We start from the raw sequence: 22,943 nt of genomic DNA, 5'->3' as shown, positions 1-22,943 counted from the left end.
CGCGTGTCGGACAACTCGGGGCGCGAGCCATAAAGATATAAACCTATTACACCGAAACACTGAATGCAACAACAATAACAATATGAAAAACGACAACTCAAAGCAACAACTGGAAATGCTCATAAAAAAAAAAAAAAGCAAAAACAAAAACGTAGTAAGAATTATTCTTTGCGCTCTGCTTTTGTTGTTCTTGTTGGGGGTTTTGTGTTATTTCAGAGGCGCTCAATTCGCTCAACTGTTGCTCACAGTTGTTGGCATTTTATTTACACTTAGTTACTCTTTGTGTTTTGTTTGTACTCTTTGGAACAACAAATACAAACAAAAACTGTCGAAGAAGGCGACAAGAACAGAGAGAGAGAAGGGAAAGGGTAAGGGGAAGAGGTGTGGCCGCTGCCTTTTTGAGTTTGAGCTGTTTTCTGCTGTTGTTGTTGTTGTTGTTGTGGTTTCTCCAGAAAGCGAAAGCCTGTTGAGCGCCGCGTAGAACAGTTCAGTCAGTGGCAAAACATTCGCTCATTTGCAGTCGGAGTCGTAGCCGTTGCTTTAGTTGATTGTCAAACGCCGGAACGCGACGTTACGTATACGCAGCGTGGGTTCGTTAAAGCGAACGTCTTAGCGAAACAACAAAAAAAAAAAAACTTAGCTGCTAAAGCAGTTTTTGTGTGTGAATTGTGCGTGCGTGTGTTGTGTTCTTATCAGTCATGTGTGACAATAACAATAGCGTGCTAGATAACAACCATCAAACCCAAAACGGTGTGCATTTCGGTTGCAACAACAGTAATAACAACAACAACAATGACGAATTCGTCGACAACGATAATCATGGCAGTAGTGATAACAACAACACAATTATGAATGTGAATCAAATGAAACGCCACTCGGCGACAACACATCGCGTTAAAAAAACAATCGCAACAGCCGCAGCTGATCAAGTCCATATCACTCAACATAAGTGGCATCGACAACGTTGTTTCCAATGGCCATGGCGGACGTCATGGTGGCAAAACCCAATCGATGTATGTTGAGCATCAACATCACCATCATCATCGTCAAACAGAAGGTTTCGCCTGCTTCTGTTGCCAACCCGAAGAGGCACCAAATACGCCAAGCGATGAACGCGTCAAAACTTGGTAAATCTTTACACACACACAGAGCGAGAGATTCTCTAATGATGTACATACATTATTTTCCCCCTCCCCCCCACAATTGTACACAATGCTCAGTCTTTGTTTGTGCTGCCGAAAGTGTAATCCAAAGTGTGCGACGAGTCGCACGTTCAATTAGATGATGTGCATTGTCCAGCAAAATGGATTTATGCCACTCCTAAATTGCTGATAGCAGCTTCAATATTTTCGGACTGACTAAGTGTCGAAGCTACAGCTTGACCTTTGGCTTATCATTAATATACAGCTTGCTGACTATATGTGTATATTGCAGTCTATGATTAGACTTGTTGTTAGGCACGTTTTGCTTAAAATAAATGTACAACTGGTTGTTGGTATCAATGAGGGAAAATGAAAAAACCAAAACAAGTCATAAACTTACATTCGAGTGTGCTCGATTGTGAAATAACTGCTATCTATTGTTAATGAAAGCAAAATAGTGATATATTATCGTTTAAATACCACTAAATAAATACTATACTACTAGTATTAATAATATACCTACAAAATACTACAAAATATACTGATAAATTCCAAAATGTTATACCGAAAAATACTACAACTGAAGCATAGTATAATCTCGTTCAAATATACTACGTTGATATACTGAAAAATACTGCAATATACCGAATAGTGTCAAATTGTTATATCTTAAATACTAAAATATACCGAAACTTGTCCAATTTTTATTCCCACAAAAGACTGAAACATTCCGAAACTTACCAAATTAATTTAACAATTAATACTCACAAATATCAAAACATACCAAATTAATATTCCATAAAAATCAAAATATACCGAAATATATATATGGTATATTAATATAATAAGTGCTGTCAAAGAAAAATGAAAACTTTATCTATTATGATCTCTAAGATCTATGAGAATGATAAACTTTAGCTCTTTCTCTTATAATCTCCGAGATGTATGTGTTCTTGACTGTTGACGCTGATCAAGAATATATAGTATATACTTTATGGGGTCGGAAATGCAACCTTCTGCGTTTTACACACACTTCCTACCGGAACAAAGTTATAACACGCTTCTTCCCTATAGATAGGGGGTATAAAAACTAAGAAAAGCAAACAATTGCAAAGCAATTTGGTTTTAGATTATCTCGTAGTCAAGAGTGTGGCTACAACTTTGTTTATTTCCCAGAAATGCGGTATTAAATGTGTAATATTTATAATAATTTAAAGTCTGCTAACAGTTTAGCGTGCGCTATCAAATCATTTGCACTCACAATGCAAATTGCTTTTCAAACTGGGGGAATTCGCCGGGGGTATTCTTCCGTCTAATTAAGCTGGCAAACAGTTTTATTTCCCGCTAGCAAAACCGGCTTCGTTCTCTCGTATTTCCCCGCAATTTGAAACGCAAAACCTGTTTGCAATGCGGCATTTGTCGTTGCTATTGCGCTTGAAATGTAATCAAAACAAACTGTGGGAGGAGGTTCTTTATTTTTGTTATTATTATTATTGCATTTGTTGCACTCATTAGTCAGCGGCCGGGTACTTCGTAATGAGCGATAAGCCTCTGAAGACGTCGCGTTGTTGGCGTTGGCGTATTTTGATCCGCATTAATCATACGCACTGTGGTCGTAAAATGTTTGAAACTCGTTGTTTTCAATTTTCAACAACTAAAGTGACTAATGTTAATACTCTGATTTCTTCAATTGCTCAACATCAGTAATTACAATTTCCGCTGAAAATCAATTCGGGCTAATCTTATCAGAAATATATGTGTATGTTAAGCTGCTGCCACATTGATGAGAAGACATTGCGAAATTGTTTGTTAATTATAATTAACAAGACGGTTTCGCTCGGTCGTCCTAGTTGGGAACATAAATTACAAAATACTTTCAATATTTGCACACTAATTGGGCAGTTTTGTTTGCCAATCCCACTTGTGGCCATTTCTCTTTCTTTTGTGTGTGCGTTTTTTTATTGTTCTAGTTATTGAGCAAAAACCGCTCGAGCACTGACCATGAATATAGATTATTTGTCAGAACGAATAGAAGACAAAGGAATATATAGAGACAGGCCTTCTGCTGGGTCCCTCGGTCTCAAGCGCTCTGTCAATAAGCGCGCACAGTTTCTGTTTGTCCAGGACATTGACAGGAAGCGAAGGAGTAGAAGAAGTATGTGGTAGGAGAAGTGTTCGGGGAATAAGAGTGAATCAGCAGAGAGAGAGCAGCCAAGTCCAATGAACTAAATGGACATGGTACTTATTTGCAAGTGTGCACACACAAAACACACACAGACGCAGAAAGCGAATGTGGCAAATTGTGGCAGCCTTTGTTGCATACTTTGAGGCGACCTCATTAATACACCCACACATGAGTGAATGTCTCTCTCAATGTGTGTGTGTGTGTGTCTATTAAGCGTTGCTTATTTGCCTAAAACATTACATCAGCGAAATGAATTTTGAACGTGAACGAGCACGTAATAAATTAAATACTATTTCCAGGAACCAAAAGGACACTCCCACCCCCCTAAAGCCGCCCACCTTTCGCTATCTCTCTCTCTGTAGCACTGTTGTCTATGTCAATGTTTATTTTTACTTTGAATTATGTTACGCCCAGTCAAGGGACGGCGGCGGCGGTGTGTGGGCTGCGCTTTTCACAACGCCAGCTTTACAAATTCATTCAGCTGATGGCTTTTCAGTTTTCGCAGGCGTCGAAATGTATGCACCAACGTTTCAAGTTTTCATGCAACGAATTTGCTAATTAATTGTGTGTGCAAAAGAAAAATATTATTTTACATTAAGGGATTAAGCACAGCTTCTTATTGATTATCCTTGAGGGAAAACACACAACCAGAGTCTCATTAAAGTTGAACCTTTTTTGCTTGCGACCTTTTTTCACCCTGAACTATTGCCATTTTAATTGAAGTCAGGTCAAAGGAGGAGTTCAGCAAGTTTGTGCGTCGAATGCGGTTGCGGTTCACCCCTCAACAAAAAGCTGAAAGTGAAATTGTTTTTTCCAATTAAAAACCACAAAATGTGCGCTCGATTACAGCACAAAAGATGTTGACCACATTTGCTAAACAATGCAAATAAATGTGGTTTCACTTCGAGCGCATTCAAGTCACTTAAAATAGTTGTAGAAAAGTGTGGAAAGCATTTCCTAGAAAGTATAAAAATAGCTCAACTTTTAAATAGAAAATAGTTGCTTTTTTTTAATAAATTCATTTGCTGCATTTGCAGGAAAAATCCTTCTTGCTTTAACCCGCTCTTTATGCAAAGCAAACTTTTCCCCGTTGATAAATGGCTTTCATTTAAATTCCTTGTGCATAAAAAATTGGAAAGTGACCCATAAACTTGCCAGCTTGAAATTAATCAAAATCGGGGGCTTTATGGCCCCGCGCAAAGCCTGTAAAAACTTTTCATCGCATAAAAACGCCAAATGAAAATTGAGTTCTTGCGTTTCAAAAATATATAAAACAAGAAGAAGAAGAAAAAATTATACTAAAAAAACAAAATCAAGTTAAAAGCAATTTTCTTTGGTCAGAAAAAGAGCATTTTTTTGATAGCGCAAATAAAATTGAGGAACACAATAAATGCGCTCGCGATGGCAATGAATACGCTCATGATGTCGCTTTTCTTTTCATTTTCATTTCATTATTATTATTTTTGTGTGCCATGAACTTGGCCTCACTGTGCAAGCAAAAACAGCGACGACGGCGGCGACAATGAGCAGCAGGCGGGCAAAGTCGGAGCAGTTCAACCCAAGTGGCTGCTGATATGCTGTGCCAATGGCGACAGTCTCATGTCGGCCACGCAGCTGGACAGCCAATTTGCCAGCGCGTTTTTAGGGTCTGTTTTAATTGCGTATACGACGTGTTTGGCTGGCGTCAGAAAGAGAGAGAGAAGAGAGAGTGTTCAAGCAAATGGATGAAATCGTGCATAGTGCCGCATCAATACGCATATTTATGTATAGCATTAATCTATAATCATTACAACATTAAATTTTATAATTTATGATTTTGAATTTTAATATATTTACAGGCGCAAATGGTTGCCGCCACAACTGCGTAAACTGTCGCAGAGCAAGGGTGAGAAATTACCGAACGACAAATCGCTCTTGAAGAAACCCTCGGAGAAGAATCTGAGAGTAAGTTTTTCTTTTCTTTTTGTATTTTTGTGTTTTATGAGCATTTATTTATATTTATAACAAACAACAAAATACTTGCCGTATAGACACAATATTTATATACATATATACTTATGCATATATCACTTCTGTGTCTGTCTATAGCTACCACAGAAACATGCCGAGGAGCTGGCGGAACAAACGGCGGGCACAGCGACACCTGGCAGCGGTGCAAGCACCAGCGGCAGTGTTGGCCAAATGCCACCGCAATTCCCCAATGTAACGAGCACAACAGCACAGCAGCAGCAACATGACTATGAGCCCGATGAGGAGGCTGGCTTGGAGCTGCCGCCACCGATGAAGCCCATACAAGAGCCACATTTGATTGCCAATGGACCGCCCGCATTTCCCAAGGATCTCAAGGAGAGCTCAGCCAATTTGGTAAGTTTCCTCACTGTGTGTTTACATTTGGCACCACACACACAATTCGTTGTAGCATATTTTGCCAAAGACTTGGCCCATATTTACTTTTGCCATTGACCGCAAATCATTTATATATAATACTTTTACAGCACATGAAAGTGTGTTTATTTTGAGTGCATGTTAGTCAAAGCCATTGTTAGGTGTTGAGTAATAAGCTTTGACGACATCTGAGCTGTGAATTGCATTTGTCATGCACAAATAGTTAGTCAGAAGTTAAAAAAGAAGATTCTATATTTAATGTGCAGAATAATAATAGCAAATATAATTGCCATTGCAAAATATTTCATTTCTTTTGAATCATTACGAAATGTTCGTATTGTTAGTCAGGAGTTATAAAGGAAATATAATATAATATATAAATAAACATATAATATATAATAAATACTATTTTTATCGATCTTTTGTTCACTTAAATAATTGGAACTGAGGCTGCAATTGTAAAATATTTTTTTTCGTTTCAATCAGTATGAAATATTCAACAGTAAAAACAACACGTTTGCATTTCTCTTAAAAAAGTAAAAAGTGTTAAAATTTTGTAAACCTTTTGTTCAGTGTAATAATAAAAACTAGGACTGCAATAGTTTGGTATGTTATTTTATATTATGAACTGCAGTGTCTTCAATTTCTTCTAAAACAAAAGGATATGCTTAGAAGGAAATAAATTTAACACGATTTGTCGCCATTAGAAACAAATTTTGTGGAGTTAGAATACAAATTTGTAGACTTGTGATGAAAAATTTATTTAAAAAGTGATTACTGCTTTAAGCGATGTGTTTAAAATAATAATATAAACTAAAGCTGCAATTGGAAAGTATTTCTTCTTAATATCCAACTGCAGCTGCTTAGGTTTATAAGAAGTTTTATTTAGTTCCTAAATTTGTTTTTGTGGATATAAAAAATGTTTAGTTACCACAACAACTTTGCTACCATTTGTTGCCATTAGAGAAACAAAACGATCTGCGTTAGAAAATAAAATTAATAGCTTCACTTGTGATGGAAAAGTTATATAAAAAGTTTTAATATAACTTAAGATTCGTTAATTCAAACTGCAAATGCTTAACACCATATTAAGTATTATTATTCTGCTTAAATATGTTTTTCAACCAGTAGAAAATGTTTAATGAGAAACACAAAACGATCCGCGTTAGAACTTAGAATTAAATATTGCTTTTGTGATGGAAAAGTTGTATTAAAAGTTTCAATATAATTTAAGCTCATTTCTATTATTTTTCAATAAAATAATAGAAATTATATCTGCAATTGGCGAGTAATTCTTTAATTCAAGCTTATATAAAATATGATAATGGAAACTAAAGCTGCAATTTGAAAGTAATTCTTTAATTTCAAAGTAATTCTTTAATTCAAACTGCAAATGCTTAATACCATACGAAGTATTATTATTCTTCTCAAATATGTTTTCCAAACAGTATAAAATGTTTAATGAGAAACATTTGTCATTAAAAATAACGATCTGAGTTAGAATTTATAATGAAAGACTCCAAGTGTAATGGAAAGGTTATTTAAAAAGTAATAATAGAAATTAATACTGAAATTGGAAAGTTGTTCTTAAATTTTTAAGTAATTCTTTAATTCAAATTGCAAATGCTTAAGCATTTTACATTGTACACTTCTCAAATATGTTTTCCAACCAGTAGGAAATGTTTAAAGAGAAACATTTGTCATTAAAAATAACAAAATGATCTGTGATCCTCAACCAGAAGTAGCTGTCACTGAAGAGACATTTGTAGCCATAGATTCTTTGCATTGACAGCAGTTGAGTTGGAATATAGTTTTATATTCTGCGTTGTGTGTGATGTTTTAGCTGCTGCTGCGATTACTTAGGATAAACGAAGTGTTTTCTCGCCCATCATCTGATTTGATTTCATGCTGTTGGAAGCTCTTGGGTTTAGTATGTAGCATAGTTTTTCTTTTGCGGCCCCTTCGACTGCACTTTGTTTGTTTTGGCCTGTTTTTGTTTGTTTGTTTAATACGCAACTTTTCTAATGTGTGTGTGTGTGTGTGTGTGTTTTCTCTGTTCCTCCTCCTCCACACCCACACATACGCATACACGTGCGTATATACAAATCAAAACAGTTGCCGTTGGCATTGAGAGAAAAATTCACGTCATTGAAAGATTGCGCTTAAGCAATCCGAGCACGAGTTTGCCGCTTTGCTCAATTAGAAAGCATAGCAAATATAGCAGATCGCCACAGAAGCAGCAACAGCAGCAGCCCACAAAAAGTATATATAGTATATATGTGTGTATGTAAAGTGTATTCCACGTTCCACAAGCGAGGGCTGCAGTGGGGGGAGGCGTGTCTTGGGGCAGCCACCTTTGTTATAAATGCGCCACTTTATTTTGTTTACACACGCAGCGAAATGAATGAGCCAAAAAGAGACGGCAGACTGGACACCCGGGTCCGGGTCCGAGTCCGAGTGAACGGAACTGTCCGACAGACTTACAGACAGACAGTCAGAAGCTACCTAGAATTCTTGACGCCCCCCTCGAAAGCAACAACAACAACAATAACAACAACAAGATGGCAACAACTAAAGCGCCCCACACACAATAAACGACGCATAAATTTTGCGCAGTCAAATTAGCTGGCAAAATACTTTTGTGGTAGAAATGGATGCTGGATTTAGATACAGAATATAGAATGTGCTGTGCTATGCTCTGAGTGGGAGGTCCACATGAATGCCGTACAATTGTACTTTACGCTCTAGCGTACTTTATTTACCGGAAGGATTTGTCATAGTTGCTTAAGTGGAACTTTAACTAAACTAAATTCGCCTGTGTGCACATAAATCAATCAACTCTCGAGACGACTGTGAGTACAGCTGTTTTAATGTCTACAATTACACACACATTCAGAAGCTAATAACTAATTAAATGCAAGGCAAGGCAAGGCAAGACTATTTTTAGCCACTTGTTGAAGTCGGTGAAATCAATGACAATTTTCATTTCAATTTCCATTACGGATTTTCGCTACAGCTCTTGAACGTTCTCTTAGCGATTTTCTAAATGCTGCCATATTGTCTTTAGATGCCATTAACAACATGCCATTGACTGTTGTGCGTGTTGGTGTGTGTGTGTGTGCTGGTGTGCGTATGTGTGTGTGTGACGCCAATGCGAATTGTGTCGCCACTTTGTCGGTCGCCGTTTCCACCGTTTCCATCAATAAATTTAATGTCGTCTGTCGCTCGAATATATTTCGTTTTTTTTTTCTGTTCGTCTTTTCTACTTTTCATTGTTGTTGTTTCTATTTTATGGCTTATTAGTGAATTTAATGTAAATTCACGTCGCCTTGTAAAAACTTTTGCTCATCGCCTTGTCAACAGTTTTTTGTTGTTCACTTTTTTTTACAAATTTTTATTTTTTGTATTTCTTTTGTTCCTGTTTTTTTTTTGCAATATGTTTGTTTATCTGGGCGTGAACTTTTTAGCTAACCCAGTTAGGTGTCTACATTTATATGTTTTATTATTATGTGACTGTGTTGCTCTTAACTCTTTTTTTTTGTTTTTTTTTGGAACACTTGCCAATTGGGTTTCCAGGCCGTTAATGCCTTCGCCTTTGTTTAGTTACTTTTTTACCTGTTGTTGTATTCGTATATTTGCATAGCCATTAAATGTTAATAGTTCAGCCATTGTTGCTGTTGCGCGCTGACATCAGCCCGTCCGGTTGCAAGTTGCCTTGAGGCAGCAGCGAATCCTCCTCCTTCTCCTTCTCCTTCTTCAGCCAACTCCAACTTCTGCAATTTACCAACACAAACGCTAACGCCAACGCCTTGGGAACCTAATTAAATGTCGCACCACTTAAAGTGAAGACGTCATTGCGATTTCGAGGCAACGCATTTCCCCCCACTTCATTAGCAATGCTAAATTCAATGCCCAACTGCGCTGATATCAGTAGAGAACCACACAGAAAAACAATAAAACTAGGTGCAAGCCGATTATCCAATTAAATAAATAAATTAAATGCGTGATATCATTTTTTTTTAATATTGTGGCTTGTGTAACATAGAAAACAAGAATTGCAAATTTCCAGTTTATCTCAGTACTGGAAAATAACATAAATATGTCAAAATAAATAAAGCAACTCAAAAATGTTGACGATAAAGCATAAATACCCTAAAGACGCATTCATATGCATAAAATAAGTATCGATATACCAAATATAGTCTTTGGTATATTTTAGAAATTGTTGTAATATCTACTTGGTATATTTTAATAAGAAGAAACGCATAAGGGTCGATATACCAAATATACCCTTCGGTATTTTAGTATTTCTAATGACACATTCAATTATATCCGATACAAATAAAATAAGTATAGATATACCAAATATAGTATTCGGTATATTTTAGTATTTTTTGGTATATTTTAAAAATAAATCTGCATTTTTGTTACCCTTCAGGCAAGTGTCAACATACCTAATTTATCTTTCGGTATTTTACTATTCTTTCGGTATATTGTTGTAGTATATTTTAGGAATAAAACCGCACTGTTTTGTTTTTATTGAAATTTAGGTACGATAGCGGGTATCTCACAGTCGAGCACACCCATTTGCAGATTTCTTGCTTTATTTTAAACCCTCTCGAAAAATACCTTGATATGGATTTGCAAGCTCATTTGCAATTGTTTTTATCTAGCTGTTTCTAGTGCTCTCTAGGGTATTTATTAGTTGATCCAACGACATTCAGTGTCATTTGTTTCTCACACAAATTTCGTATAGTATGCTCTCTTTTCTTCTTCGTATCTTTTGTTGTTGATATTGCGAAAGGCGAATTAATTTATGATTTCATGAATTTATACACTACCCCAGAACACAGTCGCGCTTTTATTTTGTTTTCGACTCTCCTCTCACACTCACTCTCTGTGTGTGTGTGTGGTTTTGCCATTCTCACACTCTCTCTATCTTGGGTTTCTCTCAATTATTTTAATGCTTGTCCACAAGTGGCGACGTCGAATTCGTTGGCGACGCGTTGATTGAGAGTTTCTTTGATTGCTCTACGGCTGAGTGTATACTTCTCAGCGTCTTCTATGTGTATGTGTGTGTGTGTGTATGTAAAATACGGAACGGAAAATAAACCAACTATTGGCAGCCCTGACAGGTCACCATTCAGTCAGTCAGTCAGTTAGTTGGCGGCTCAGAGCTCAGTCGTCGAGCTTCAGTGTCGTGTCTGGCATTTGGCATTATCAAAATGCGACGTCGTCGTCGTCGCACCAAGATCCTTATAAAGCGCGAAACAACAGCAACAACGGAACAAAATTAAAATTATTCTATGGACAATTATCCAAATTTGAGTTTGGTTAAACAAAAAAAAAAAAAATAAACAGTGCGTTGACAAGAATTTCAATCAAACACGTGCCATGAGTTGCTTTCTACGTCTATTTGTAAGTTTTGCAAGAAATGTGAGCAAATTTAAACTAAATATGAATATTATATCGAAATAATAAAAATGTGAATTCGATGACACAAAAATAAAGGCGCTGTGTGACTCGTCGGCCAAATCTTATCGCAAAGTACACACAGAAAAGCCTGAAAAGTCAAGTGAAATGAATACAATGAGAATTGGAAGCCAAACGCGGGGGGAAAGACGAAGGGGCATTTGTTGCCACTGGTTACACAATTTTATCTGCAGTTTGCAAACCGTCTAAACTAACTACATTTAATTTCTTTCTTTTATAAATCTCGCAAGTTTGTTGTGTGTTTTGTGCGAGAAAGCAAAGGCTAAGTACGGCGATTAATTAGCTTCCCCTTAAAAATATGCCAGTGATTCAATTATATATCTTTTTTTGTGTTTGTTTCGCCAGAGATTGTTTTTATACACATACATAGCTTGAATTAATCAATTGTGAAAAATAAAATACTCATTTTGATGGAATTTCAAACAAAGCATATCAAAAAACAAGTGAACGACGAAGCTGTAATACGCTTTCATTTCCTTTTCGGCTTTATTTATTTGTATTATCAAAACAAAGATAAGGCAGACCTTGTGATTAATCAGTTCAGTTTGATATATGAAGCGATTTTCCAATACTTTCTAGCATAGCACATGGAAAATTTATAATGCTCCTCGGCTCTCAGCTAGTGTATAAAATGTGCGAGAAAAAAGTGTGCACAATAAAAGACGAAAGACGAAAACGAAAACAATAATAATGCCAGCGCAATTTCATAGCGCGTATTCGCAATTTACTCCCACATCAGGGTTGCATTGCAAGCGGCATTAATACAATAAATATCAAAGCAATTAATAAAAGCATTTTGGTGCTGTAACTTAATAGCAACAAATTTCAGCCAAATGCGGATTCATCAGCTGATCTCTGATGTAAGAGAGACCTGAAAACATTGATTTAGTAATCAGATGCGAATTCTCAATTCTAACACTTAGCTCAACGGCTATTTTAGCGGTACCCTATTATGTTGACTTTAATGAAACTTTGGAAATTTATATATTTGCTTGAACATTAATTCATTTTAATGATTTTTAGTCAAAAGTTGCAGTTGTTAAAGAACAAAAACAAGCTCATAACTAAATTAACTTTTAGTAATAATTCTTCAGACTTTTTGTGGTATTAACTTTGATCGTATAATAATAATTAGTTTATTATTATTATTTTATTTAAACACCTTTGTATTTGGTTTCAGAAAACAAATGAGCAAATATAACTAAATTTTACTACGCAACTCAACCTACAAAAATAATAGAATACCGCTTTAACTGCTTTTATTTTAACACTCTTAGACGAAACTTTCGAAAGTTAGAGAACAAAACTAAACTGTAACCATAACTAATTTTGATTACTCAAATAAACAAATTTTTATCATATATTTAGCGGCATTCTGTTACATTAGTCGTGGTCATATAATAATAATTGAATGCCTTACCCAAATTTTATTTTTAACACTTTTGAACTCAAGTTTCAGAGCTAATTTCAGAGTACTGAAATAGGCAGCAATCAAAACAAATTTTTTACCCAACAAAACTCATTATTAAAAAATATTTTAAGAGCCTTTTACTACACCAAAAGTTTTGGACTAGCTTCAGATGTTGGAGAACCAAAATAAGCAACAATCAGAACTAATTTTTGTAATATCGACCCGATATAGTGGCCATCAACAAATAATAATAATTAAAAGATTAATTTAATCACTTTTGGTTGAAAGTTAGAGAACAAAATTAAGTGTAATCACACCAAACTTTTAATATACAGCTAAATGAATTATAAATTGATTTTATTAAAATTTGGATGTGATTACAGTTGAATTTTGTTTTATAACTTTTACTGCTTTAACTGAATTGTATTTTAAACAGTGTTGGACTAGTTTCTGAATCTGTTTAAGAACATAAACAAATTGCAATCATAACCAAATTTGATTACCCAAACAAAACTCATTTATTGCAGCAATTTTAGCGGCATTTTGATACATTAGCCAGTGTGATCTAACAATAATTGAATTATGTTCTGCATGTTTGCTTTAACTATTTCAATTTCACACATTTAGTCGCTCGCAAAACTCTTCACCCAGCCCTAATATAAACACCTGCCGTTTATATGTTTATAAAGCAAGTAGATGTACTCGCTGTGAGTTCTAAATTCTGTTGCTGCTGTTGCTAGCATTGCAAATATTATATGGTGAATTCCATTCCATTCAGTAGCCAGGGCCAGTTGCTCGTTGTTCTCTCGCTGGGCTGTGCTGGGGAAAGTTTTTCAATTAGTTCGCCATATAGACACACATCCACATAATACAAGTACTTATAATCAGGTTGCACTTTGAAAGGATAAAAGGACGCTTGAGTTTTGCGGTCATTGGCAAAAGTTTTACTTGCACAGTTGTTGCAAGTTTTGCATTATCCCATTTTGAGCATTAACCATTGTTTTATTTGTATGTCCTTTGCAGACCAGCACTGGTAAAATAGACGGCAAACTATCGGAAATTGAACAAATTGTCAGAATGAGCAGGGTAAGTACACACACTCAGAGAGAGTAACTTTCAAGAAGCTAATAAACTACTTTTATGTTGTTACACAGGAACAACACGAGTCGAATAGCCGTGTCGATGGCGCTGTTACAGCTGAAGAGGCTGCCGAAAGCGCTGCAACCAATGGACGCTCTCATGACGATGACAGGGTAAGTGAGAGTAATGCAAACTAAAAACTGCATTCGAATAGCAACTTAAAAGAGTTCTCCTTCATCTTTCAGAACAACACCGGCAATAGCGATAGCCAAGCTGCCGCTTTAAAGCAACGCCAAATGGTGCTGCACGAGCTGGTCTCAACGGAAGATAAATACGTGAAAGATCTGGAGGTGATAGTCAATGGGTAAGTCATCCACAATAGCATAATAACTTAATATATAATAATGATATATTCTCTCAATAGTTATATGAAGGAGATACACAACAAGGAGATACCCAGGCCAGTCGATCTTCAGGGCGGCAAAATGGATCTGGTCTTTAATAACATCACAGAGATCTACGAGTGGCACAGAGAGTGAGTCACATTTCATCTCTGTACACATATCAAATAACTAATGTTGCTCCTCTCTTTTCTTAGTAAATTCCTGCGAGCTTTGCGCCACTGCCAACGGACACCGGCGGATTTGGGGCCGCTGATCGAGAACTCCAGCAAAAAGTTCAACATGTACTACTATTTCTGCAGCAATAAGATACTGTCCGAGTATATAGTCAATGAGCATTATGATTACTTTGAAAAAATATGCAACAAACTCGGAGAAAAAGATCGCATGAAGGTGAGTTACACTTAAATACCAAGTAAATCTAATTCGTCTGTCAGTCCATGTCCGTCTGTCTGTCTGTCCGTCCGTCCGTATGAAACACTGGATCTCAGAGACTTTAAGAGATAGAGCTATAATTTTTCTTCGACAGCATTTGTTATGTTTGCACGCAGATCAAGTTGGTTTCCAATTTTGGCTACACCACCCCAAATCAATACAAATCGAATAACAAGCGTAATTTTAAAGCTAGAGCTGCGAATTTTGGTATATACAATAACAATAGTAATTGTGATTCCTGAAAATTTGGTTGCGATCAGATAAAAATTGTGAAAGTTATTAAAGGAATACTTTTGTATGGGCAAAAACGTCTACCTACTACGATTCTTAGTTGTTTTGGCTGATAATCTGGTATATTCTTCCGTCTATGGTATTTTTTGAAAGTGGTACTACGTAGACGAGCACACTCGGCAGTAACTTTCTTACTTGTTTTCATTATATGGTATATTTTGAATGTAGTACTATGTAAATATACCAATTCTAGCCGTCGGTATATTTGGTATTTTTGCTGTATATTATATTTTAAAATTATTTTTGCTCTCATTCACAAAGGGTAACTGCTATTTTACAGTTGAGCACACTTGACTGTAGTTTTCTCACTTGCTCTGATTACTATTTAAACTATTTAAATTCATATACAATTTTTTCTTATTTTACTTGCAGCTGAGCGATCTTCTCATTAAGCCAGTGCAGCGCATTACCAAATACGAGCTGCTTATCAAGCAGCTGTTGAGGGAAACGCAACGTGCGGGTCTGCAAAATGAGGTGGCCTCGTTGGTGGAGGCCTACAACCAAATGCGGGTTGTGGTCAAGACCGTCGATGATATGACGCTCGTGTTGCGGGGTCTCCACGATTTCGATGGCGAGATTACGGCACAGGGCAATCTGCTGCTACAGGGCACGCTGCAATGTTCGATTGATGCCGGGCAAAGGCAACGGGAGCTGCAAGTCTTTCTGTTCCAACAGATTATCATCTTTGCTGACATCCAGAAGGCAAAGACGCAATACACCGATCCGATCTACAAGTATCGCACCCACATACAGGTAAAATGCAAATGCAAAATGTTAAATGAAGTGCACCATAATAACATAAATTTCTATTAATGTGCACAGCTCAACCACATGCATCTGGAACGAATGAAGGAAAGTGATTACAGTTTTCGAATCAAATCAACGGACCCGAATAAGCCAACAGTAGCAATCGACTGCCAGGCAGCCTCTGCAGAGTCCTATGCCGAATGGTTGGGCATGTTAAACAAGATACTCGAGCAGCAGAGCGCATTAATTTCGCGGCTCGTCAATCCATTGAACAATTGAAACTATTGAACAACACACAGCAGCGAAAGCAAACAACAAATGTGTGTGTGTTGAATTCCAAAAACAAACAAACAAACAAAAGAAGAAAAAAAAACACAAAAATAATAATATACTACAATTACCAAGGGTAGTTCTATATAGAAATACTTAAATAAAACAAACATTGCAAGGTGTTTTGGCCAAGATAGAGAGAGAGAGACACCAAAAAAACAAAACAAAAAAATGAAATTCTAGTGAGCACTCGCCTCGCACTTGTTTGTCTGAGCGTCTGTTTCTGTTCGTTTTGCTCACTATCGACCACACACACACACACATTCATACACACCCAAACACACACACACATACATACTCAAGTCCTAATTTGTATGTAGCTTGTAATTAATTTATTTTATCTTTTTGTTTAATCGCCTCGTTGATCTACTTTACATTTGATAACTTGTATGTGCCGTCTGCAAATCTTTCATGTTTCTGATTTCCGTGTCAAATACAAAAAGTATTATATGCTCAAGAATATTAATCATATTATGTGCATTTCTTAAATTAGTTTCTCTTTTATGTTTTATTGATATACTTTTGCTTCTGTTCCTTTAGTTTATTTTATTGACATTTTTTGTATTAACGGCAAAGTAAGAACTCAAGTACTCACAATCAAAAGCAATTTATGGAATACTTAAAAGTAAACGAAACATAAATAATTAATCACACACACTTACACACACATACATACATACTACATACAACCAAGTCTAAAGTAATAAGTAAAGTATTTAATGAGTACATTTAGTTATAATTTTCAAAAATTTAGTTATATAATGAAATGCTAAATTTAATTTCAGTTGTTTAAGCGGTGATTTCTGTAATTATCATACACACATACATATGTACATGTAATAATTCAGTGAAACAAACAACAAACATTTGGAATATTTTTAAGTTCGCTTTAATTTATCTATATATATATATATTTAAACATATATACACACAAACACACGCGCGCGTATTTGTATTTTATATATTTTAAAAATAATAAAATATTTAAGCTTTAAAAATTAATCAAAAAAAGAAATAAGTTTAGAGATTTTCAGTTTATAATTTGAAATAACGCATTAAAAATAAAACAAATAATGCCTACTCAGATATCAAAAGCATTTCGTTTTACTTTCGTAATTAATTGTTTGCATTCATTATTATTTACTATCACGCTCAAACGAATACACATACACAAACACACACACACCAACACACAGAAATGGAATAAATATTTACCATATTTAAGCAAACATATACATATACATATATAAATATAAATATCTTTGGTGTGCGTCATTTGTTAGTTAAGGTAAGGTGAGTCTAGGGGCATGTACAGAGTAGTCGCTATATGAGATAAGGTCTGTTTAAGTCAGTTTGGTTTTGCTGTTCTCACATCGGTCAAGTAACAAAAATTGCATACAAAACAACAAAATATATACTCTCAGAATACCAAATAATTATAAACATTAACATATTTATACATATAAAACGGACCAGGATTTGATTAAATGTATAAAGCACACAATTGACAAAGTTACTAAACGGTTGTTCACCAGGTTTAGTTTTAATGATTTCTTTTTTAAATGCGCATCCAACAAAATAAAAGATACACCGGTAACTATCTGAGAAACAAAACAAAACAAACAAAAAAATGCAAAAACCATTTTTGAACATATATCAGCATAAATGTAAACAATAATTGATTTAGCATAGCTAAATATAGAGTTGAAACGAGAAGAGAGAAAGAAGCGTTGATGTATTTTTTTACATATATGTGAAATGAACCTCCGGCATGATTAAATAATGATTAAATGTTAACGAACGCAAGAAGCAAAAAAGAAAAACGCACATTGGGAAACTTAACGGCCACATTTTTCTACATTTTTGCACTAAACACACACACACCACAAAAACACACACACATGCAACAATTTAATAACGTATATTGATATCTCTCTAACTTTAATAGAAATCTATGTACTGTACGGTCGTATAATATATGTAACATAATTGATTTAAATTATGTGTCGTACTTTATTTAAAAAGAAAAAACTAAACTTATTGTTGTACTTTAAAACTGTTACGAGCAAATACCAAATGGGGCAATGGAAATTCTAGATAATTGTGGTTTGATGGTAATTTTTGAAAATGTGCGTGTATTTTTATTAATAATGATAGTACGATGATGAATGGGATGTATACATTATTTTATGTACGTCTTTGCAAATGCGAACAGCATTAAATTAACGTGTTAATCTGTGTTTTAGCCAAGTAAGCGAATAAAATGCAAAGCAAGTTTCAACATTGACGACGCAAACCAACAGCAACAAAAACAACAACAAAGCATATGCATAAATATATATATATAACGTAAATATATCGAAATACAAATTGTATGTAACCCACAAAACAAACAAGCATGTAATCTGAATTTAAATTTTCAAAGTGAGTAATAAATGCAAAAAACAAGTAGATGAAATTAATTATGAATAATCAAATCTGTAACGGCTTTTTTGAATTGTGTGTGCTGTGTGTGTCATAGCGAGCAGCTTGCTCACATGCACAAGCTGCCACAGCGTGGCAAACTCTGCGCGCTGCGTATGAGTGTGCTTTGCAACGAGTTGGCATCTCTCTACGAATTCTGCCGAGTAATGCAAAAGCGTCGCAGCAGCAGCTGCAAGCAAATTCAATAAGTTTTCCTTCACCCCTCTCACAATAAAAAAAACTGTATTCTAATAATTATCAAAGTGAGTAAGCATGGAAGAGCTACGCAAGCATTTGTCAAAAGTGAACGTGCCGTGCGGCAATCCGCCCATCTACAAAGACGAATGCGTCTTCTCCTACGACAATCCAGAGACGCCGACGGGCCTCTATGTCTGTCTGCAGAGTTTCTTGGGCTTCGGCGAATCATTTGTTTGCGAATATGCCGCCAAGACCGGCAACAATGTGTTTCTGCACATTCGACGCGAGCGCAAACTGAAAGAGGACGCCGCGGAGCAAGAGCAAGCGGCAGAGCAGGAAGCGGGACCAGAGCGTAAAATAACACGTCTGGCAATTGGCGTCGAAGGCGGCTACAATGAGACTGATATGGCTAAGAAGTATGAGATCAAGTACACGTATAGCATTGTCGTGGCACCGCAGCTCGACAAGAAGTTGCCCTATCCGGATCCCGAGCTGCCCATGCGTGTCACCCAAGCAGTGGAAGCAATTCTTGCCGCCGACTCGGCGATAGCCAAGCTGGAGAAGGCAACACTGAGCGGTAGGTTGCGAAGTTGCTTAGAGAAACTTAACTAATCCTTGGTCCTTCTCCTTGCAGGTACTTGGGATGGTGAGGTGCGACAGGCCTCCAAGTATGCCGAGAATCTGCAGCAGCTGGATAATGGCAAGAAGATTCCACCCGCCGGCTGGCAATGCGAGAAATGCGATCTCACCAACAATCTGTGGCTCAATCTTACCGATGGCTCCATACTCTGTGGTCGCAAATTCTTCGATGGCAGCGGCGGCAATGATCACGCCGTGGAGCACTATCGTCAGACCAGTTATCCGCTTGCTGTTAAGCTGGGCACCATTACCGCCGATGGTAAATCGGATGTCTTCTCGTATCCCGAGGATGACATGGTCTTGGATCCGCATTTGGCAAAGCATTTGTCGCATTTCGGCATCAACATGGCCGCGATGCAAAAGAGTGAGAAGTCCATGGTGGAACTGGAGTTGGAGATCAATCAGCGCATTGGCGAATGGTCCGCTCTAACGGAGAGTGAGAGCGAACTGCAACCGTTGGCTGGTCCCGGTTTCACGGGCATGCGCAATCTGGGCAACTCTTGCTACATCAACAGCGTGATGCAAGTGCTCTTTGCCATCCCCGATTTCCAGCAGCGCTTTGTGGGCAGCGGCGCCGAGCATTATTTCAAGGAGTATCCCAGTGATCCGGCCAATGATTTCAACATTCAAATGGCAAAGTTGGGCAACGGTTTGCAGTCGGGGAAATACAGCAGCATTGCTGAAAATTCACTGGACACGGAGCACATGACGGGCATTTCACCGGCCATGTTCAAGAATATTGTGGGCAAGAATCACCCGGATTTTAGTACCAAGCAACAACAGGATGCCAACGATTTCTATTTGCATTTGCTGACGCTGCTCGATCGGAATTCGCGCAATCAATTCAATCCCGCTGATTCGCTCAAGTTTCAACTCGAGGATCGAGTCGAATGCTTGGCTAGTCGCAAAGTCAAGTACACGACGCACGAGGAGTACAGCTTCCGTTTGCCCATTCCCCTCGACCAGGCCACCAACCTAGACGAGGTGCGCGAGTATCAGGAGCGTGAACAAGCTGCCCAAGCAAGCGGACAACGGCTGCTTAATCGGGATATTGTGCGGCACAAGGTTCCATTGCAGGCGTGTCTAGAACGCTTCTTTGGCTCTGAACTGATCGAACAATTCTATTCGACGGCCATCAATGGCAAGACCAATGCCAAGAAAACAACACGTATGGCCACCATGCCGGACTTCCTCATGATTCATTTGGGTAAATTTACGCTAGGCGATGACTGGGTGCCCAAGAAACTGGATGTCTCTGTTGATATGCCCGATGAGCTTGATTTGAGCGTATGGCGTTCTTCAGGTGGACTGCAAGCTGGCGAGGATCCGCTGCCAGAGCCTGCAACTGAGGCGCCCAAGTTTGTGTTCGACGAGACGTTCATGTCAGAGCTGCTGACCATGGGATTCCCTGCGGAGGCGTGCAAACGTGCTTGTTTCCATACCAAAAACTTGAGTCTCGAGGCTGCCTCCAACTGGCTAATGGAGCACATTGCCGATCCCGATATTTCCGATCCCTTCGAGGTGCCCAACAATCGAATTGGTGATGGCGCCGCTGCAGCGCAGCAGTTTGTGGCCAATCCGGAGAGTCTGGCTATGCTGATGAGCATGGGTTTTGATGAGCGACAGGCGGTGGCAGCGCTTAAGGCCACCGATGGCAATGTGGAACGTGCCACCGACTGGATATTCTCACATGCGGACAGCATTGATGAGGCGCCGCCCGCAGCAGCAGCTCCCACAGCTGCGGCTGCAACAGCCACAACGAATTATCGCGATGGATCTGGAAAATATAAACTGCTGGCATTCATCTCGCACATGGGCACCTCGGCCCAGGTGGGACACTATGTGTGCCACATACGCAAACAGGGAGAATGGGTGATCTTCAACGACACCAAGGTGGCCAAGTCACAGAATCCGCCCAAGGATCTGGGCTATCTGTATTTGTACATGCGCGAAGAGTAAAGCGTTCGACAACAACAATTGATCTCCCAACTGTGTCCCCCAAAAATTTTGTGAAAATTCTGCATATTGCGTAAATAAAGTAAAACAAATTAATCCACAATAATTCGATTGCATATTTATTTGTGTTTCTTGCTGCTTGTCGGCACCAGCTCCTCCACAATCTGACTCAAGCGATCTGCGAATGCTTCAAACGAGAATTTTTGCTGCACACGCTTGTGTCCCAAGTCCCCCATCTTCACCCGCAAAGCTTCATCGCGAAACAGTTGATACATGGCGCCGCCAAAGCTCTTCTCTTGTTGCTCGCATAGGAATCCTGTGGAGGAGTGCACCACAGTCTCAGTGGGTCCGCCACTGTTGAGAGCCACAACTGGCTTACAGAAATACATGCCCTCCAGAGGCACAATGCCGAAATGCTCGTTCGCCGGCGTGTAAAGCAAACAATGCGAGGCATATAGCAGACGACACTTCTCCTCATCCGTTGGCGATTGCAACAGCACCACATTATCCTGCAGCTCCAGCTGCTCTGTCAACGCTTCCAGCTCCGCATAGTGCTCCACATTCTCCACACAACGTGTATCGTAACCGCCTGCAATGATGAGTCGGCAACGCTTAAAGTCCAGCGCAGGCAACATGTTCCCAAGGAGACGCAAAGATTGCAGCGCCAGAGCATGATTCTTCTTGCGTTCGTAGCGATTGATGTCCAGATAGACGAAGGAATTGCGTGGCACACGTGCGTGCAACGGCTCATCGTCCAGCAAGGCGGCACGCTGCTCCAGCTTGGCGCTCATCTTGTCAAAGTATTGCGTATGCAGCGAGGGATACAAAACATCGGGCGTTGTGCTCAGATGGCGGAATGTATCCTGGAAGACGCGCAGCGTGAACTTCGAGTTGACGAGCACCTTGTCGGCCAGGCCAATGGTGCGTTCCTCCAGCCAGTTGATGGGCGCACGATACAGACGCTTAAGCGCTCCTTCTCGTTGGCTCAGCAACTGATCCGGGAAGTGGCAATAGAAGAGCACGCGTGGTTTGTGCGGCGCCAGGCGCACAACGGGAATGCAAACGGAAATCAGATCACAAACTACCAGCTGCACTTCGTGACGCTGGGGCATAAAGAAGCTCGCGTAGACGGCGGCATAGAGCATACGAATGTAGGCACAGAGAGCATAGAAGCGTCCAAACAGCTGACGTGGTAGCCAATCGCCCACCACTTGAACGGGAAACGTGCCATCGGCGGTCTCCTTGAAGCAGTGCGAGCTGTCGTGATGATTGGTCAGAAAACTGACGTCATGGCCACGCTCTTTCAATGCCAAAGCAGCGTCTACGACCAGACGCTCGGCGCCTCCGATGCCCAGATCGGGATGCAAAAACAAAACTCGAACCATTTAAAACTGCAAAAATGTTTGCACTGTATATTAAAGTACAACAACTCCTGGATATTTTTTGGGATAGTTTTACCTACCTAAATGTCATTCAACTTGCATTATATGCAACATAAATATGCAATAACTAAATTTAAATTTTTTTATTTTGATTATTGACTATGTGCTGCAACAACGATAAATTTAGAACACTTGCCAATCGATAAATATGCTTATCTCCGATAAGCAGTTGTGATTTAAGTATGAGTCATAAGCATGAGGCATTAGTATAAATGCACTCAAATTGTACCTATAAACAACATTAAATAAATTTGATTTATTACTATGCTTAACAATAATTTTATAAGCATAGCAACCATTAATTAATTTGACTCTCAAATATCAGCTGGCATGCGAACTTTTCGA

The 22,943-nt window shown here is 38.3% G+C and overlaps 3 protein-coding genes across 9 annotated transcripts in view; 2 read left to right on the top strand and 1 right to left on the bottom strand.

Annotated features, from left to right (window-relative positions):
• The window catches only part of LOC132789798 (triple functional domain protein), a 50,258-nt gene extending 34,328 nt beyond the window's left edge, over window positions 1-15,930 (top strand). For 4 of the 7 annotated variants that reach the window (XM_060798064.1, XM_060798063.1, XM_060798062.1 and 1 more), the window contains 9 exons: window positions 5,166-5,271; window positions 5,416-5,691; window positions 13,640-13,702; window positions 13,771-13,869; window positions 13,942-14,060; window positions 14,121-14,231; window positions 14,295-14,490; window positions 15,196-15,576; window positions 15,646-15,930. In XM_060798064.1, coding sequence (XP_060654047.1) covers window positions 5,166-5,271; window positions 5,416-5,691; window positions 13,640-13,702; window positions 13,771-13,869; window positions 13,942-14,060; window positions 14,121-14,231; window positions 14,295-14,490; window positions 15,196-15,576; window positions 15,646-15,849 — 1,555 coding nt within the window. In that variant the 3' untranslated portion in view covers window positions 15,850-15,930. Of the gene's footprint in view, window positions 1-609; window positions 1,128-5,032; window positions 5,092-5,165; window positions 5,272-5,415; window positions 5,692-10,907; window positions 11,131-13,639; window positions 13,703-13,770; window positions 13,870-13,941; window positions 14,061-14,120; window positions 14,232-14,294; window positions 14,491-15,195; window positions 15,577-15,645 lie in introns of those variants that run through there. The other 3 variants (XM_060798067.1, XM_060798068.1, XM_060798069.1) reach the window with 3 other exon arrangements.
• Window positions 15,931-18,496: 2,566 nt separating this feature from the next.
• Window positions 18,497-21,262, top strand: LOC132789799 (ubiquitin carboxyl-terminal hydrolase 5). Its single transcript, XM_060798070.1, has 2 exons — window positions 18,497-19,138; window positions 19,196-21,262. The coding sequence occupies exons 1-2, from the start codon at window positions 18,637-18,639 to the stop codon at window positions 21,157-21,159; spliced, it is 2,466 nt and encodes an 821-aa protein (XP_060654053.1). The 5' UTR covers window positions 18,497-18,636; the 3' UTR covers window positions 21,160-21,262.
• On the bottom strand, window positions 21,249-22,745 carry LOC132789801 (alpha-1,3/1,6-mannosyltransferase ALG2). The gene is made up of 2 exons (XM_060798073.1): window positions 22,619-22,745; window positions 21,249-22,547 (listed from the first exon to the last, which is right to left on the bottom strand). Exon 2 carries the CDS (start codon window positions 22,539-22,541, stop codon window positions 21,276-21,278), a length of 1,266 nt encoding a protein of 421 aa, XP_060654056.1. The 5' UTR covers window positions 22,542-22,547; window positions 22,619-22,745; the 3' UTR covers window positions 21,249-21,275.
• Between the last annotated feature and the right edge of the window lie 198 nt (window positions 22,746-22,943).

Source organism: Drosophila nasuta, chromosome 3, assembly GCF_023558535.2.
Source record: "Drosophila nasuta strain 15112-1781.00 chromosome 3, ASM2355853v1, whole genome shotgun sequence".
Classification (NCBI taxonomy): Eukaryota; Metazoa; Arthropoda; class Insecta; order Diptera; family Drosophilidae; genus Drosophila; species Drosophila nasuta.
The sequence above is the reverse complement of the archived record's forward strand: the minus strand, read 5'-3'. Positions and strand labels throughout refer to the sequence as shown.